This window comes from Scatophagus argus, chromosome 3, assembly GCF_020382885.2.
Source record: "Scatophagus argus isolate fScaArg1 chromosome 3, fScaArg1.pri, whole genome shotgun sequence".
Lineage (NCBI taxonomy): Eukaryota > Metazoa > Chordata > Actinopteri > Scatophagidae > Scatophagus > Scatophagus argus.
The window spans coordinates 13,639,387-13,658,854 of NC_058495.1; the positions used below are offsets into that span (position 1 = coordinate 13,639,387).

General features: G+C 41.7%; 1 protein-coding gene across 3 annotated transcripts in view; it reads left to right on the plus strand.

Annotated features, from left to right (window-relative positions):
- Positions 1-534: 534 nt before the first annotated feature.
- srgap3 (SLIT-ROBO Rho GTPase activating protein 3) overlaps positions 535-19,468 on the plus strand; it is a 57,607-nt gene continuing 38,673 nt past the window's right edge. For all 3 annotated transcript variants that reach the window (XR_006842974.1, XM_046383824.1, XM_046383825.1), the window contains exons 1-2: positions 535-1,153; positions 15,389-15,584. Coding sequence is in view for 2 of the 3 variants with exons in the window: in XM_046383824.1 (XP_046239780.1) it covers positions 1,090-1,153; positions 15,389-15,584 (260 nt within the window). In the remaining variant the exon portion in view is untranslated. The remainder of the gene's footprint in view (positions 1,154-15,388; positions 15,585-19,468) is intronic.

Consider the following 19,468-nt stretch of genomic DNA (forward strand, 5'->3'; position numbering starts at 1 on the left):
TTTGATTAGCACATTTACATTTATTGATATGAATGTGACGTGTAAAACGTGAACTGAAAACGAGGTCAAGATACTCTACGTAGACAAAAGTATTGTGACACCTGACCATTACACCACATTCTAAATACACTATATGGACAAAAGTATTGGGACAAGCTGACCTGCCCACACAGAGTCCTGACCTCAACCCCATCAAACACCTTTGGGATGAACCGGAATGAAGATTGCGAGTCAGGCCTTTTTGTCCAACATCACTGACCTCACAAATGCTCTACTGCATGAATGAACAAAAACTCCCCCAGAACCCCCCCCCCCCCCCAGGGATGGGGGCTCAGCAATCCATCCAGCACTCTACGTATTTGGAATGGTCAAGGTGTCCCAATAGATTTGTCTATATGGTGTCAATTTAAATCACATTAATTACATTTACAATTACAATGATAACGTGTGTGTGTGTGTGTGAGTGTGCGCGCGCGAGGGCGGCGGACTGGCGCTTGACTATGAGGAGGCTCACGTGACTATCTTTTAAATTCCTGTTTCCCTGCAGCGCAATTTGTCAGAGTACGGCTGGTGTCTGCCTGCCTCGCTCCTCTGTACGACACGCATGTCCGCTCATTTCTGGACACAGAAGCTGGCTGAAAGGACCGGGCTGTCCGAAATCTTCAAGCGTCGTTCCGCTCCCCTTCGTCATGTTGTTATGGTAGTTTTGAGCTCGCTTGTGTTTTTTGGTTTTTCCTGCTGAAGCTTTTGACTTGACTGGTGGCAAGCAGCAGCAGCAGCAGCAGGAGGAGGAGGAGGTGGACTCGGTTCTTCTGCCAGAGAAGAAAAAAATACCCATAACCATCAGAGAAAGGAGAAAAGAATGCAACACCGGTGTCGTTTTTGCAGTGATATCCACGAAAAGGTGATTTAAAGTGTCGGACTGCGGGGATACCGCACATTTAAGCTTTTTTGTTCTCCTCAATGCCCGGCCACTGAGAGAGGAAAGAAAGAAGAAAACGGCGCTGCAACGTTACAAGTCGGGGATCATCACCTTAGACCCAAGACAGTCCTCGACTTCCAGGGTCTCGCCCTAAAACCCGAGGAACGATGTCATCTACGAAAATCAGGAAGGATAAGGAGATCATAGCGGATTATGAGACCCAAGTGAAAGGTGCGGTGTGATGTGTGTGTCCGCTGTGTGTGTGCATTGTCTCTGCCCGACCCAGAGCCTCTTTAGCAGCCTGCGTGTAGCTCTTTTGCTTTTATTTAATTCGCATGTTACAGTGTTGAAACACTGAGTTCCTCCCTTCCGTTTTAACAACGCTCCCCCTGTATGACAGGCAACCCGTGACAGTCATTTCAATGACAAGAGCAAGCGAAGTGCCGAGGAGCGAACCCCGCTTTTATTTTCAGGATCTTCTCCCTCTCTCTCTCTGGTGTGCAAACGTTTCTCTCGTTAATCTGTCAACGGGATTTCTGTGCCTTCTCGTAATGCGGGTCGGATCCTGGTTCTGTAGCTTTGTTGCTGGGTGAAATGATCCCTGTGTTGAAATCAGTGCAGGATGGATGGAGGACTGGATGTATTATTGCGCCTCATTCTTTCACATTGTGGGGCCTGTAATTGGCTGGCAGAGATGCTGATCAGAGATTTGAGAATGGATTTAATGCACAGTGAGAACATCAAATACATGTATGGGTCTCTTAATGGCTTGTGATATCACCATGGTGCCTTCGCTTTAATCTGCTCACGTTTTTTGCCTTTGATTCATTGTCGGTGATTGGCTGTTTTCTCACAGGGCTCTCACCTGGCAACATGAATAAAACACTGGCTTAGTGTCACCATTGACTCCCTTTGTACACTCCAAAGCTCCTTTTAGCTGCACCTTGATTTTGCTTCAGTATTTCAAGATCCTAATTATCTGAGGTTAAAAGCTGGTGGGAATGATGAAACTATTTTTGTTGAACATGTAGTCAACTTGGCTGCATCTTGGGTATTCAGACCCATGTTTACTGGCTAATCCTGCTTTATCCAGTTAAACCAGTAGCCTGCTTGTCCAAATATGATGAACTTAAGCATTTATGCATTGTGATAAGCCAAGAGAACTGACCATATATTCCAGACAGTAACGTATGACATGCAGGCCACACAAATAAACAATGACAAGGTACTTGTGGCAGTTAATTCCGCCGGGTAACGTAACAATGAAGGGGCGCGCTGTGTATAGAAACAGGGGAGGCTGGTTATGAGCTGACATTTCCCTAAGTGGATCTGGGGTTCAGTTTCAAGGCTCTGGACTCCTTCCCGCTACTAGTGCACTCACTCTCAGTGGTTTCACTAATGTTACGCCTCAGGGGCTTCAGCTGATCCTCCCTGGAGTCGTGTACCAGTCTGGACCTTTGGATGCTCGGTGGGTGAGCAGCTGGATTTGTCGGGTTGATACGCACACGTTGTTCTTTTGTGTGGACAGTGTTTTGGCCCTGACTGATTCTTACCTAGACTTTCTCTGCACCTGTAACCTCAGTTTTGCCTTGTGGCGTGTGCTACCATTAATCCTCATCTTATCCTGCTGCTTTCCGTTCCACTCCAGGCCTTTTTTTTCCCCTGTTTTTGCTAATTTACTCATCAGTTACTCAGATTTGAGCCAATTATGTCATGGAAGAATTGCTCTGATTTCATAGAGCCAGGCCCTGTCTGCTCCTCTTTGCATTAGCCGGGGCCCTTGAACTGTGCAAGGAGGAAGGATGTTAATTTATGGAGAACGCTGCTCGTTTCTCATTCACAGCTGCTGTGTTGCATTGCCGACAGACACAGAGGGCTCTGCTCCTGGCAATCTACCGCCTCACAACAATGGAGCTAAAGCAGGCTGTGAGCGAACCGTAATGAAATTCAGACTGGAAATTGCACCTGTCTTGCTCTGAGTTATTGCTTTATGGTTAATGTGTACATAGCAGAGGGGGCCAAATCATCAGTGGGTCATTGACTGGGTCAAAACAAGATCACAGGGGTTGCTTTATGTATGAGGTCTAATAATATATAAAAAAAACAATCACTTGCTTTCAGCAGTAGTTTGACAATAAAGAAGAAAAGCTGCCAGTACATTTGCTGTCACTAAAGATTGCTCAAACGAAAGAACTGCAGGTGTGGAAGCTCATCATTATATACCATTCAATTCCTGTGTTACAGTGCAACACACCACTCTGCTAAAATCCAAACCCACGGCCATTAATGAATTCTTGAAGACCCTCAAGGCTGGCTGCCAAAGCCGGAGCCTCTGAAGGACCTTGGGAGACGGTGTTCACTTTATTCAAGCTGTTCAGCAGGCAGATCCTGCATTAGCATGTCAATAGAGAGGGGTTGTACAGACTGAGGAGCTCGGACTCTATTTTGACCACCGTGTGGCTGCTGGACTGCAGCTCTGCCTCCTCCTGTTTGTCGGTTTTAGAGGTAGCTTCCGAAGTGTTGCAGTCTCAGCCATCAGTTGACGTTAGTATAAATCCATACGTCCACATCAGCATGAACTGAACCGTCGGTCCTTTAGTCTCGATGCTTTAAACGTCCAGCAATCAAATCAACCAGCTTGTTTCACACAGAGTGAGAGGATCAGACACAGTGAGGATGGCAAAGAGATGTGGTGATGATGCAGCACTTGTAGGGGGCAAAGCCTTGAAGCCAAACCTGAGCTCTTAAATGACATTAGTAAATGTCAAGACATGAGTGCACCCCGGCAAGACTCCATTGTCTTCAGCCAAGCTGAGTTTTGTTAAATTGGTCTTGTGTTTCCGTCTTGTTGCTGTACTGTACTCTGACTCGACGGACAGCAGGTTGCCTGTTCTGTTGGCTGCGTTCCCTGAATCCCCCTCTGCAATGGATTTCTGATTCATTGTACTTGGAGTGCAGCGCAGTCTTACCTCACTCTCATTTTCTGGCATGGTGTACCCTTAGTAATAGTATTTTTCCTGCAGTGTTTTTCAGATAAAAGTCTGTGTGGTCAGTGCTTTAAGTTGTCGACTGAAAGCCACATATGTGGCTTACTAATTCAGTTGGCTGTGATTGCCCTAGTAGATATAACCGTTGTCTAACCCAAACACACTCATACAGAAAGACAAGCTTTTGAAAGGACACAAAATTCTGATGAGACCAAAATGACACAGAAATGACACGTCTTTAGTTTTTTCCTTGTTATTTTTCCTCTGGGCTGCGAGCAACCGCTCTGATCAGGGAAATTAATGCAGGCAACAGCTAATGGAAATTGTTCAGTGTCCTTCACATGTACAAATTAATGTCCGCCCATGCCAACCTCACGCTCTCTCTCTCTCTCTCTCACACACACACACACACACATAGATGCACCTGAAAGTAGTAATCTGTGAATTTCCAACAGGACAGCATGAAGCGCTTCATGTTAAAGTGCAAACTCATGTGTCTTACTGACAAATAAAAGCAAGTTTTGTGCCATTTGTGTGTATTATAACTGACCACATACACTCCTTTATGTCAAATTAATGATAAAGATTTAAGTGATATGCTTCATACATGTCAATTGAGAGCATCTGGACAAACTCCTGGTGTGGTCACACACTGTTTATGAAAATAAAACTACATTGTTTGTGACTTGTGTGATATAATGATTCTACCGATGGCCTTAAAACGTGTTGTCAGTTTGGTTAAATGCTGATGAAAATCTCTGTGTGAGACAAGGTGTGTCTCTGTTTGTTGTTGCTGCAGGCTACAGACAGCTCAGACAGGGAGATCAATGCTGAAATGGTTCATGGTGTTTTGGTTTGTTTTGTTTGTTTTTTTTCTTCTTTTGGCAAGGCAGCAATGATTACTGGGTACACCCTGCGCTGTCTTTGCACTCTGAATTATCTTTGACTAGCGGTGTCAGTTTTCCAAGTGCTGGATGTGTTGCACAGTTGCCGCTAGAAATGTGTCTCAAGATCAGAGCTCGTTACCATCATAGTGTGAGTTGGTTAGTTAGTATTTAACACCCTGCTGGGCGCCATGTAGCTGGCTTTGTAGAAACTGACAGGTTGGGAGTTTAAGAAATGGCTGCACTGACTCACCGACTGAGGATCCTCCAGCTGCTTGTTTGGCAAACCTGCTACTGACTGAGAGAACATTTGCAAAGGAAAAAAAAATCATCTACAAGCTATTAAGGCAGAATAATCTTTAGCGGGACAGATTGTTATTCTTGCCATCGACTGAATTCTGGCTTTCATTCAGATTTGATTTGTTTGTGTGGAGTAGCCAAACAAACAGGAAGCTCAAGAGAGTCTGTTGCTGACTCAGTTAAGATTGCATAATTTCAGTCTATTAATATACTGAAAACTCTTCAGGAAAAGTTTGACATTTTGGAAAGTCTGCTTATTCACGTTCTGAAAATTAAATGAGAAGATTGATACAGCTCACATGTGGTGTACGATAGGTAAAAAGTTACCTCCAGCAGCCATTTGGCTTAGCTTAGCATTCAGAAACACACACACACACACACACACACACACACACAAACGTAAATATGTCATTTTTTGCTGTTTTACTGGGGTTAAGGTCCTTTCAGACACGAGATGAGCAGCACACTTTGCACTTTGCCTTTGCCTTTGGAAATGATGGCTTTCAGACTGCAGTGGCTCAGTTGTTGTGTTATGTCTCAAAGGGCCATTGTGTGCCAGAGTATGTCTTGCTAGCTTTTTATTCCTGTTTCCAGTCTTTATGTTTAGCTTAGCTGCTGGTGAGCCTCATACTAAACACACAGAGAAGAAACTGATGGACTGTTATTCCTGAACTGTCAACCAATTCCTTTTAATTTTTTTTTTGTATCATTTGACATTTTACTGAAGAAACTTGAAAAGAAAGCAGAAGTCTGGCAAGAAAAGTTCTCTCAACTTGGTGACTGTGCTTTGGTCTTTATAAGACTCAGTGTGATGAATGCAGCTGGCACTTGATAAACTGAGAATTTGTTCTATCCGTTTCACATGGATTTGAGAGATAATCAGCCTTTCATGAAATGGGCGATCTGCCAGTATTATCGTATAACAGTCCTCAGAATAGTTTTTTGGTTCATGTGCTGGCATTGATGAAGTAGACAAAGGTCCATTAAGCAGAAAACAGTTTCTTGGTTATTTGGTGCCAGCCGGTCCATGATTTCACTTCTCATTTCATGTCTGTGTTGAAAGAATTTTAATCAGCACTGACTGGAGAAGAGCACAATCCACATCAGGATTGTGTTATAGTGTACAGTGATGTTGCTGCTGTTTGCAGGGGGACTGAAATCTAGTTACACGACTGTTACACTTGAGTTTAATTGAAGGCGAACAATCAGAGGCACCTGACGTGCATTAAACAATAGTCTGGAAAAGTCTCAAATGAAAAGTAATTGAACTAATGGGTGCTTTTTGATATACATACCATATTCACTTAACCAGAATCACAAAATTCTTGAACAAAAGTCAGAGAATTTCAGTCTAAATTGAAGCTCAGGTCCCATGTGATAAGAATGTTAACTCTGAGTCTAAGTATAACGTGTGCGTTATGTATGTGTACACTGAAGCTCTGAGTTTAAATGGATTCAGACTGAGGACACAGCATAACCCTACAGAGTGTTTGTATCTCAAAACATTCTGACTGTCAGCTCAGCCCATTTTTTTTAACCATCATAAAAAATTCAAATGGAGAAAGTGTTACTGTTTTTTTTTTTTTAAAAAAACTGAGCAATTGAAAATGACAGGAAATTATGCAAGTATTCTGCCTTATTACTCAACGGATCTCCATGTTGAGATGCAGCAATAGTTTATACAAGAGAAAAAAATGACATTAAAAAAAACTTCTTGCAGAGAGACAGTAACCTTAGAAACAGAGGAAAGAGGGCAATTGTGCAAAAATAACTACACTGAGAGTTTGAAATAGTCACTATTTGAGGAAGTAATTAGTTTTGCAGTGTTAGCTTGGGACCTGTTACATTAGATAGAACTTTATTATGTACCAGTGAAGCACACGTCCCACTACAGACTTCAGATGATTAAAAAGTGCACCTACTTGCCACAGATCCCTGTCACCCAACACTGATGGTTTAAATAGAGACAAATGTGGCACAGTGGACTCGGTTATCAGTCATCGGGAGTACAAAAGTGTGGCGTTTTGTTCCATCTGTTTTAATGAACTGTTTACTGCAGGGCTGCAACTAAGGATTTTTGTCAGTGTTGATTAATTTGATTTTATTAAACGTTTTCTTGAGTAAATGATTGCATGGTTTATAAAATCCCCAAATGCCCATCAGTAGTACCTTAAGGCCAAAGTGACATCTTTAAAATGCTTATTGAAAAACGGGCCAAATATCCAAATACATTCACTTTATTGTCACATAAAACAAAGAAAAGCAGTAGTTAAATATGTATTGTTTTTACATTTTCTAAGTAACTTATTGAAATTGCAAAGTGCATTTTGAATTCACAGTTTGTTGTAATTGTAGTATATGGTGTCTGTAGAATGTGCACCATAACAACTGAACTTCAGCCTGAAACCTGCAGAAGATTAGCAGCTCGTGTCTCTCCTCTGTTTATCGCTCAGTCTTTTTTTAATTGAACTCTGCTCTCAGTTTCACCTACTTTGAGCCAATGAAGAGCTGTCCTCGAGTTGATCGTGGTTCAGTGTTGTTTCGACACCCCACTACTCTCACTCTGATCTCATAAAAGCTAAATGCTGTTAGATAAATTGAGTCATTTAAAGCTTCCAGTGCATTTCTAAATACCATATGCTGTGGGAGTCGTTAACTGGTATTCGATGAAATCGGCATTCATGAGAAACGTTCATATTAAATTTACTGCTTTGATCATATGTATCTACTGTATCACAGTGTTTATCTTATCAGCTTCACAGACACATTTATACCATGTCTCAGTGCATACATCTGCACGTGCCTCCTCAGTCAGTTCTGCCATCCGACTCCACCTCTCCTCCAATAAGCTGCTCTCTGGGGACTGGTGCACGCCCGTGTTGCCATGGAGACACTTCTCAGCCTGGTCCAGCAGAGCTGGATCCTAGATACAGAAGTGATGGACAGCTAGTCTGTGCAAGGGCGTGTTTCCGGTTGTAGCTCATGCTTGGGCTTCCCTGAAGCATCAGACTGATGAAACGCCTTGACCTGATGACAGTACAGGCACCAGAGAGGAAATCAATGTCCGAGAGAGGCGAGGAAGTCTGGGATGATTTTCCTCTCCTTGCACAGTGAAGGAAAGTGACAGTTATGTATGTTGTTGTCATCAGGAGTTGAATATTTTCCTTCAAAGTAGTATGTTTTGAGGTTTATTGCTGTTTTAGTGAAGTGAGTGGTCTTACATAAACAGAAGCAGTCAGGCTTATTTTAAATGAGAGCAGATCGGTCCTGCAAAAAGCCACAAGTTCGTGAAAAATAATGCACAGGACAAGCTCATTTCTACAGTCTGAATTGATTTTTGGTTTGACAGGACATCCAGAGGAAAATTGGATAAACAAACAGATAATTAGGAGGGAGGATTAAGAATGAGTGAGGACAAGAAGACTGACAGCTGACATCTTGTTGTCAGATGCTCTATCAGCTCACCTCTGCTCCAGCCATTGATTGGTCTCAGCTCCTGTTGTCTTATCTCCGACTGCATGTGCTGGCCACGGCTGGGCCAATGAGAGAACGGGGGCGATAGAGACAAACAGAGACGAACCTGCGCTGACATGAGGAGCACGTCTTCATGAATCCAAAATTACATTAATCATGAGGGGATTAGGAAAAAAAAAAAACAGAGAAATGGGATTAGTTCAACGACTGGAACTTGTATTATGAGCCTCAGTACGAGGGACAGAGAGAGTGAATTAAGGTTTGGATAAGGGTTGCGTTTCTCTGTATGTCTGTTTTTCCATGTGAATTTGACTGCAGTGTAGAGCCCTGATACTGCAGAGCTGAGTTGGGGATTAGGTTAGTGAAATTTGGCTCAGAGTGGCTTTTGTCTGGTGTGTGTGTGTGTGTGTGTATCTACATATTGTGTGTATCTTACTACATGGTGATGTGAATGCCCAAGGACGGTATTTTCAAAGTTTTTAATACCTTCTGAGGCAGGTTACGCTTTATAATTTATCCCTATTACACTGAGACATCTAGTTCTGTCCTCCACACTCACTGCACCAATACGCACTGTTGGGGGGAAAAAAAAAACACAAAGTGGAACCTGTGCTTCTTGATCGATTCATTGAGACATTTAAATTTGCACTAAACATGGCTGCCAAGAAGGCGCGTATGCAAAACCTCACTATATGAGAGATAATGTTATAGCTTTATTATCCTGCAGTGAAATGATCCATGTCTCCTGCTCCTCCTCAGGCTGCCTGCTGCACCGTACAGCCTGGCTTCCCCTGCTGCCCTCAGGATGCTCTGCAGAAAATCCCTCTCATTCACTGTGCTCCAATTTTATCTCGACTTCCATTGCGTCAAGACGTGTCGGGGCCCTCTTAAGCAGCAGACTTGCAGTGAAGTGCTGCACCGGTGCATCAGTGTCACCGGTGTTCCGAGTTGAATTCAGGAGGAGGCGCATGTTTTATTTTTATATGTCAATAAGTAACATCGCCTTCTCGGCCCATACATGTGAAGAATGCAGAAGAATTGTCAGAATCTGTATAGGTTGGATTGGTTTTATACTTTTGAATCTTAGGAGGTAGTTCACAATGTTTTGCACTGAGGGAGACAAAATAAATAAATAAATAAAACATTACAAATGCACTCATCCTGTGTAGATTATAAATATGGCTGTAAAATACATGCAGTTGTGTCTTTCACTGAGGAGAGAAGCTGTATTCAGTATGAGTCATAATAGATCATATCAGTGGAGAAAAATATCAGTAACTTTCACAGAAACCTCCTCCAGTATCCTCCAAGCATTCTTATTTGTGATGAAATATTGCACACAATATAACACTGCCTCTGTTTCCCTCCTCATGTTCAGACACAAGAGTTAGTCTGGTCAAACAGCAATGCTGGCCCTCAGCTCTTTCAATGGTCAGAATCACTCTTTGATAATTTCGAATTACTGACTCAGTCAACCTAACAGTGAACTCAACACAACTTGTTTTCCCGACCAGTGTCTTTTTCACACACTCTGTTGTTACAAAAAGAATGGCAAATGGTGAAATGATAGATACAGTTTTCTGTGCATCACAAACACTCAGCGCTGTGTTTCATCCATACGCTGTATATGCAATGAAAAAGGAAAAGTGTTGTAGAACTACATTGGTAAATAATTTTCATGAAATTCACGTGTCCAACAGGAAGTCAGGGAAAATCTCTAAAACAGATGCTGTCAATGGGCTGTACTGTCCCTACTCTTTGGGCCCAAAAAAATTAAATGCCGTAGAAACATTTTGGGCTTATTCATCATATATCCGGTTCTCTTAGTAGAACCAGCCAGCACACATGTCTGCTAATGAGCTTGACAGCATTGTGCATGAGACTTAAGATGAAAACTGTCATTTGTAGTCTGTAAACCAAACTTCTTACAGACAACTTCACGGTTCAGTTCACCACAGAGTGTGGGTGGACTGCCCCTGCGGTGGACATTTTCCAGCCCATTCCTAAACTTACAACTGCTGTTAGAAATATCCCCATGCTATGCTGTGACAGAGCTGCCGATACAGGACTTTGTCTGAGTGTCAAAGTTCAGGGCTCTCCAACATCCTTCTATTGTTTTCAGAGGCTTTCCTGTCCTGTGAGGAGACAAGTGTCCACTCTGCTCTCAGTTCCTGTCCCTCGGCGGTGCAGGAGGAATGATTTTGTGGAGCAGGTGTCCAATAGAAGGAGTAGGGCTCTTATAATGATGATGTATGGGCACGAGGTCAGGAATGTCTACTGTCTGTTATGAATATATACTGTCTACTCTCATAATATGTCATGTACAGTATATGTCATAATTAACCAGTGTGGTGCAGAGCAGCAGTAATGAACCTGCAGAACATTAAAACATGACTGTGCACCTCAGACAGTCAGTCTTGCTGAAGATATAAAACCGATGATGCTACAAACACACTATATGTACACGTTCCAACATACTCTCAGCTCGGTGTATTGTTATGAGCGTGCTGCATTTTAATACACATGAAATATAAATCCCAGTTGTGTGCAGAAGATAAAAGCTTCAGATGTGAGCAGTGGAATAATTCTGCTCCACCATTGGTTTAGTGTTACAGTAAGCCACCGATTCAAGAAGTCATTGGCTGAAGGCAGCTTTTGGGATTTATTTCTGCTTTTGCTAAACATTATTGGGGCATTCAGAAGGAAATGTATTGGACTATAATCATACTTGATTTATCAAACAGCTCAGACAGCATTTAGAAATGGGGAAACAACTAAGCGAAAGAAGAACAGAAAACCAGTGTTTACTTTTTATTGCTTATAATCGAACTTGTAGCAAAAGGTTCACAGGCTCAATTCGAACTTATTTAAATTCATTTTTTCCAACTGAACTGCCTGCCACATGGTCCTCCAAGTGTAGGCTGCTTTAAGGTGTAAAGGATAATAAAGAATCTTGGTGTTCATACGTGTGATCCCACCAGAGATTGACCATATTTCAGCTGCACCCGTCTCACCCCCGTCATCAGCCTTTTTTTGTCTGAAGACCCCCACCCCCCACACCACACACACACACACACACACCCCAAAAAGCAGATGGCTCCATCTCTAAATAGAAAGACACAGAGGTAACACACAGCAGGTCTGCCTCAGATAATAGCCACATGCTTAATCAAGCTGTTAGGTTTAATTTGCTCACTTTGAATCCAAGCACACACACACACACACACACACACACACACACACACACAGTACTTGCCTATCCCTAAATCCAGAAACAGAACATCTTCAGTGAGCCTGTGCTTTTAATACCATGGCTGACTTTGTTCTTGCACAGTGTTAGTAAAACGGTTAAACACTGGATATCCTTCTGTAAAACAGTGCTTTGTCTGTGCTCAATCATGTTCTAGCTATACATCACTTTGTTTTGTTGGGGAAACTAAGAAAACTAGAGCAGTCTAAGGTGGAAGTGGGGCATCCGTGTTTAAAAATCAGAGGGTTCAAAGCTTGACATGTCAGAAAGGTGGGGATGTTTGAGGTAGTGGGTGTAGTTCACAGACATTTACATGTATAGATCTAAAGTTCATTTCTATACAAATGATAGAGAAAGAAGATCTATAAGCAGCTTTTAAATCACCTGATTTGCTGGTAGTTTGAGCCAGCAATCATTCTTAAAAGCATTGCTTGTTTGTCAGACTACTCACCGAGTGTATTATTTGCTCCATAAATGCTGCTGCCATTTTTTCTTATTTCTTTCCCTGGAGAATCTCTGATTAGAGACAACTACAGGCCACCCCCCCCTTTTTTAAGACTGCCGTAATAAGATGTATCAAGCTGTACTTTGTGTCAAATTAGACAAAAAATAAAAATACATTTCTTTATAGGACAGTAAACACCTAAATCATGCTGTAATTAGAAACTACATATCATATTAGAGCCAAACTTCTTGTATACTTAGACACCAAATTATACTCTTTTTAGAACCAGGACACAATCAGGAGATAGATTAGACACTGTTTTACAAGATCATAGTCTAATTAGAAGTCAAATATATCAGATTCAAAATACTTACTACTAAATAATGCTGTAATTAGACACCATGTTTAATGCCACTGGCACGGGCATATGATAGATTGTTAAGACAACACAAGCTGTAGATGAATTAAAAGCAATGAGCCAAAGAAAACACTCGTGCATTTACTTGGCTTTTATTTAACATAGTTTCACTTTCTTACAGACTCATCTGTTTGCTTAATAAGAGAAAACTGTACCATCGATTAAAATCAAAGCACATCTAGCCCACAGTTTGTCACTACTTCAGACTAGAGGTCGTTACCTGAAGCATAGGACCAAACACGAGACCCGAACAGATTCGGTTTCCTGTTTCATACGGTCAGTCGGGTCAGGTCGAGACCTGTTCTATCACCACAAAGTGCAATAATAGTACATGGAAATTTGTTTTGGTGATCTTCTTAAAGATAAACAATCATCTTCATTTTTACTGTGGGCCTTCATTCACAGCCTTCCTCCTCCTCACACATTGAAAAGAACCACAGAGGGGTCCTTCACTTTAAATAAACCACAGCCAGTGAAGCCACTCAAAGAGCTGGGAATACTGAAGGGGTAATTCTGCAATTGCTCGTGGTTTCTCAAAGGGAAGGGCACACTTCTGGTGTGCGTGACCTATTTTTCCAAACTCAGCTGTCAAATTACAGAGCTGCAGCTGGTGGTTCAGAGTTCCCTTTTTGTGAAGGGCTGTGCTCCATGTAACTCATGAGAATCCGTGTCACATTTTCCTGGGGGGCATTTCTCTTGGCTTGTCTGCTTTGGCACTGTTTTACTCTTTCAAAAGAAAAAAAAAAGTATTGAACAAACAACACTGCAGACGGTTAACATAACTGCATGTCTGGGAAGGCAAGATATTCCTGACAGGACTGAATGAGCAGTGGTGGTATATCTCCCTGAGATCCGGTTCAGGGCTCCCATTAAATAAAACAAAAAAGCAAAACAAAAAACAGAGCTTTAAGCCCTCAGAGCTGGGAGGGAGGCCCCTGGATGACGGGGGAGGCTGGGATAATTGTTAACCACAGAGTGAAGCATGCCGCTGGAGACTGAGGCCAGGCGGCACAACATCACAGGGAGAGAAAATGCTCGCCCGCACAACATCACTGTTTCAGTTCAAATGGCAGCCTTCCTCAGCAGTGAGTGTACATGCATGGATCCACGAGGAGGGCTTGGCTGACCAAATTACACCCTCAGCAGCCTGGAAACACAGTCTGTGTCACTGCTGTGGTTTCACCATTCAGTCAGCAGTTCACTGCCATGGCTCAGTATATATCAATAAAATCCACCCCTTGTCCTTGTTTTTTAGGGTTGTGACTTGCAGTGACTTATGTTGTAACTCAAAGATGTTACAACATGCAGTGACTGACATGTAGGAAGTTCATTTTTCCATTGCTGCTTTCAAGCGCATTTTCATGCAGGTCTTGTGAAGAAATTAAAAAATAAAGATGAAAAGTCATTATGAGTGGAGAGAAAGCTTGGCTTGGCACATACATTCTGTACAGTTGAGGCGGTATATGATGTGATAGATTGTGTATTCCTGTTGGAATTTATTTCTTGAAATGAAGGAATTAAACATTTTCAAAGGAATCTAAAGTAAAACACTCAATGAAAGCCTGTAAACACTGTGACTGTTTGCTGGCTGTGCTGTAATCTTGATTTCTTGGTTTTTCTGCTGCTAGACTCAGGATGTTTATATGTGACATGCAGCTTTAATATGAGATGATCAAAACATATGAGCTTTCTGATGAAGGTTGCTCATTAGTTCTGGAGGTTTCCTTCCTCCTAAGAAGTGACACCACACATCCTGTTTACTGTAGCTCCTTCCATCAGGTTGAGTTTTTGTTCTGCAAATTTGGCCTTTCTCTATTTCTGAGTGGAGGCATCAGTGCTGCTGATGACAGCACCACAAAGAGGAATCAGGTTTCTCTCATGAGTTCCCACTGGCTTGAAGGATCTGTAGTGTGCCTGGCAGCAGGAGCAGGTTCCTCTTACACAGAAATGTTGCTCCACTACCTGCTCCAAGTGGGGGAGTGCATTAGCTTCTCATTAAATTGGTTTCATCTCACGGTATGTCGACAGTGTGTACACACTTCTGAGAGGTGATACACACAGGTCATCCCTCCAGCTCTGCATGGAGCCTCACTGGCCATTTGCACTCTCAGCTCGAGGATTTATGGTTGCAGCTGGTACAAGGGAGTGTAATGAAATGGCTTAGAATAATTGAAATGAACCTAGTGGATAGATTAATAATTGTTCACTAAATTATATGATACATTAAGATTACAGATGGCTCATTTTGTTGCCATGCTGAGCTTGTTTTGAGCTTGGGAATACCTTACTATGTGACATCTGAGGTGTTTCAGGTGATGCGAAACAAGCTCAGGCTCTTCATTAATTTCTGTAAAACAAGATTAACAAAAATTATACCTAAAGACTCTTAACAATGCTATAAATAATATGTTATTTCATTTTATTATAAGTGTGTTAATTAATCTTTAGTCTGTAAACCAAAACTGTATTCCTCTGAAGACTGGCATTTGCTACAGATGTAAGAATTGTACGAAAACCTCCACAAATTGCTTTACAGCAGTCCAAAAAAAAGTTAATTTTCTTATTTCTTTTGGTGGCTGATTAATCACTCTTCACATGTTTGTTTTGAGTCGATCAGTATTAAACACCTGAACAAAGAAATATCTCCTTTGTGACAGCAGTATAAACGGTTGACTCATGTCATTTTTGTTTGGTGTTTTGATGGACAGAGATCCGTAACCAGCTGGTGGAGCAGTTCAAATGCTTGGAGCAACAGTCCGAGTCTCGTATCCAGCTGCTGCAGGACCTGCAGGAGTTCTTTCGGCGCAAAGCAGAGATTGAGCTGGAATACTCCCGCAGCTTGGAGAAACTGGCTGAGAGGTTCTCCTCCAAGATCCGCAGCTCCAGGGAGCACCAACAGTTCAAGTGAGTTTCCCTCCATGCATTTACTGCTGAAACTGCTGTCTGTGCAAGGTGACACTAAAAGTGAGAAATTAAGAATAAATCAAAAACAAATAAATGTTGTAAGTGGTTGATGATTACAAATAAATATTTATCCACCCGTCCTTTTTCTATACCGCTGTATAGGGCCTGTCCCAGCTGGACTGGTCACCACTCACACACACACACACACACACACACACACACACACACACGCAGGCACACACGCCTTGGGGCAATGTAGAACAGCCAGTTAACCTATTGTGCATGTTTTTGGGATTGTGGGAGGAAGTCAGAGTACCTGGAGAAAACCCACGCGGGGGATAACATGCAAAGTCCACACAGAAGGGCCCAGATACTGTGTGAGCATCTTTACTAAAGACAGCGCTGCTCTTTACTGTCATATCTAATGTTTCATATTTGATTGATGTCAAGTTATCACATATTTTTATGAGAAAATGAGTATAAAAATGTAGATTCAGTTGATTTTGCTTTCTGGGCATTTTTGGACAGCATTTTCATATTTGCTTTCCATAATTTTGTTTACTCTAACTCAGCTACTTTTTGTTAATTTGAATGTCGTTTTTATTCCTTTTTTCTTTTCAATGTGTGCCCACACCACAGGGATCTGTATGTCCCCCTCTAAACACTTCACTATTTATAACCTGACTTCAAGACCCAGCCCTGCTGCTAATCACAGTGCTTTGTTTAATTACAGTGCAGAACTAAACAACAAAATGCTTCATTATGTGAATACACTCTAAGGGAATATCTATTATTACAGTCAAGGTCTTTATGATATGTTCAAAGGTCAGCTTGTTCTGCCATGATGAGGAGGATTCAGTTCATTGAAGAGGTTAAAGACTTTTGAGGGATGGACATAAGAAATTCAGTTCATTAAATAGAACAGGCTGTACTTTATAGAAGAAAGCTGTGAGTGAAGCTTTATGTTCATAATGTTAAGTTTTAAATTGCACCCAGTATGTACAAATATGGCAGACTTTCTACAAGCTCTGCATCAGACAGAAATGTGTGGGTTGCATCTACATTTGAAGGCTGATTTTAAATTAAATGCCATGAAATTTATCCAAGGTAGTAATTTACTGCAAAAATAGTACAGGTACCATACAGCACTTTTGATACTGAATGTGTTTTCTGAATTGTTGGCTGGATGAACCTTTGTAGTTTGCAAATTAACAGCAAAAGACACATCAGAGCACATTTTACAGTGATGTTATTGACTGACAAGGATGAATAGGTTTATACATTGAAATATTTTTAGAGTGACAAAATTTTCTACAGCATATTGTACAAAATGATTCAATATCAATAGAATTACAGAACTGAGCTACATTTAAAATACTAAAATTGCCATTATAGCGTAAAATAATTTCCTGTGACTTTTTCTGAATTTAATTATTTTGCTGATAAAGCAAAATAATGAAATTAAAGACAACGGAAGATAAAGCCAATGCAAAGTACGAAGGCAGACAGCATTAATCTGAGGAGTGAAGGAAACAGCTTACAGCGAAGCCCGTTGAATGTTCTCAGAGCAAAATTGTCTCACCTGTAGTGTTAACCCATTTGGATTTGCAGCTCTGCAAACACAAAACTGTATACTGTAGAAAAGAAGAGGGACCGTCTGCACAGACTCCACCGTTAACACATTGGTACATGACTCACGCAGAGCATGAACTTAACCGCTGCCACTCCCAAAATCAGGCAGCTCGGGCAACTGGGCAAGCTTGATTGGATCTGGAAATGGGACACTAACCCAGCTGTGATCTGGCCGTGGATCCCTGAGGTGAATCTACACCAACATATATGTGGTCTTACCCCAGCTGTGGTTTTTGCAAATGGAAACAGCAGGACTGCATTTTCATATTTAAAATTTTATTTTTAAGCTTCAATGTACAATGAAAATGCCTTTCTAATACTCATCAATCTTGCTGGACTTTTGGACGAATACAAAAAATGAATCCTTGCATTGTAAATTAATTTTTAACTTTTTAAAAGATTTTATTTACTTCATTAATCCCAAGATGGGAAATTACTTCTCTGCATTTAACCCATCACTGATTGAAACACACACAGGAATAGTGGGCTGCCACTGTCAGGCGCCCAGGGAGCAAATTGGAGGCTAAGTGCCTCTCTCAAAGGCACATCAGCCGGCCAGTCACTCCACCACACCCAGATTTTTCTTGCCGGTCCAGGGGGGGAATCGAACCAGCAACCCTACAGTCACAAGCCGCTTCCCCGACCTCTAGGCCATGGCTGCCCCAAATGCTGCAGTAATGTAAAACAAAAGCAATAAAATCCCTGTACATTATTCAGTAAATACAGGAAATGAAAACTCAGTCAATACATTTTAATTGGGCTGTGTTGCTAAATACTTCACATGCGTAAATAGTAGTGCAAAATTCAAAATGCATAGTGTATGCACACAGTACTTTTGTGCTCTCATTTTGACAGTTTGGACAAGGTAAGCAGGGCTTTCTTCCAGTTTAGTCTCTGTCTTTGTCAAACACTGATTATTGGCCACATGATCCATGAAAACTTATAGACTCGCTCTGCCCGCCTCTCTGAAACGTTGGCATCCGTCTGCGAGAGGCCAATTCATATACATACTGAATGGTTTCCACGTGAAGAGAAGTGAGTGACAGGGATTTTTTTTAACAGTGGAACGTGATGCCCAATGACACAAACATGTCAGCCTGCAACTCAAAAGTACTTTTACTTGAGTACCATATTTTGACATTCTTGACGCTCTTGTGAAAAGAACGTGTCAGAGTGTGTGAATATGCATGTAGGAGAGCAGTTTGGATGTGTGTGAAGTGGAGGAAGATTGGACTGGATAATTGAGTCCAGCTGTGTTAGAGGAGACGTGCTTCACTCTGCCGTCTTGGCTGATAAAGACAGGACTGTGCTACCGCTGCTGAGACACAGTGGCTTAACCTTTGGACTGCACAGTTGATGTTATCCACAGAGCAAGGGACAGGTGTCAGAAAAACACATAATCCTGTGACACATGTTCTATTAATATTATACTTCACACTGCCAAGATCATAAAAACCTGAGGCCAACAAGTTTCTCAGTACAAGACACACACATAAAGATATACAGTGTAATGGTACCTAAATTGACATCAATGAGTCATGGCACTTTTAATATCTTGTCCTTTTATGCTGGCACTCAATTCCTTTACTTGCCTCTTTTAAAAAGTGTTTTAATGAAAAAACAGGTGTCAAAGTGTGTAAACATTCAAACAATAGGAGCTCAAGCTCAAGCCCATGCTTCACATGTATATGCATACTGAAAGTTCACATTCATACCACAACGCTTTATTATTTCTTGGAATAACAACAGTTTTACATTTCTCTGTTTAATGAATTCAAACTGAACAGAAAGGCTCTTAACATGACTGAACCTTGAGCCATGCACTCCTGGTCTGAGCAGACAAGCGACCACAAATCCTGGTAATCAGCAGTGACACGCCCTTTGCTGCGCCTTTCCTCCCACTTTAGTGTAGTTAAGTTTGTGGCGGCCACCTAAACACCAAATGGGTCTGGGCAAGAAAAACTGTTGTGCTTCTCCAATAAAAACTGTGTTGACATAAAGCCCAACCATCAAAAATACAGTAAAATCATTTCAGACCCTTAAGCCTTTTTTGAGCACACTATTGGTTAAGATTGTGGTTCTCTTACTGTGATTTTCCTTTGATGTGACCCATCGGCCCTATTCTTTTCCTGACACCCTTCAACATGCCTGCGACCATCTTTCATTGCAGTAAAAGTTGTGCTCTGCAAACTCTGCACTGTACTGCAGAGGGGTATTACAGAATCAGTCTCAGACCTGGTGCCTAGCTATAC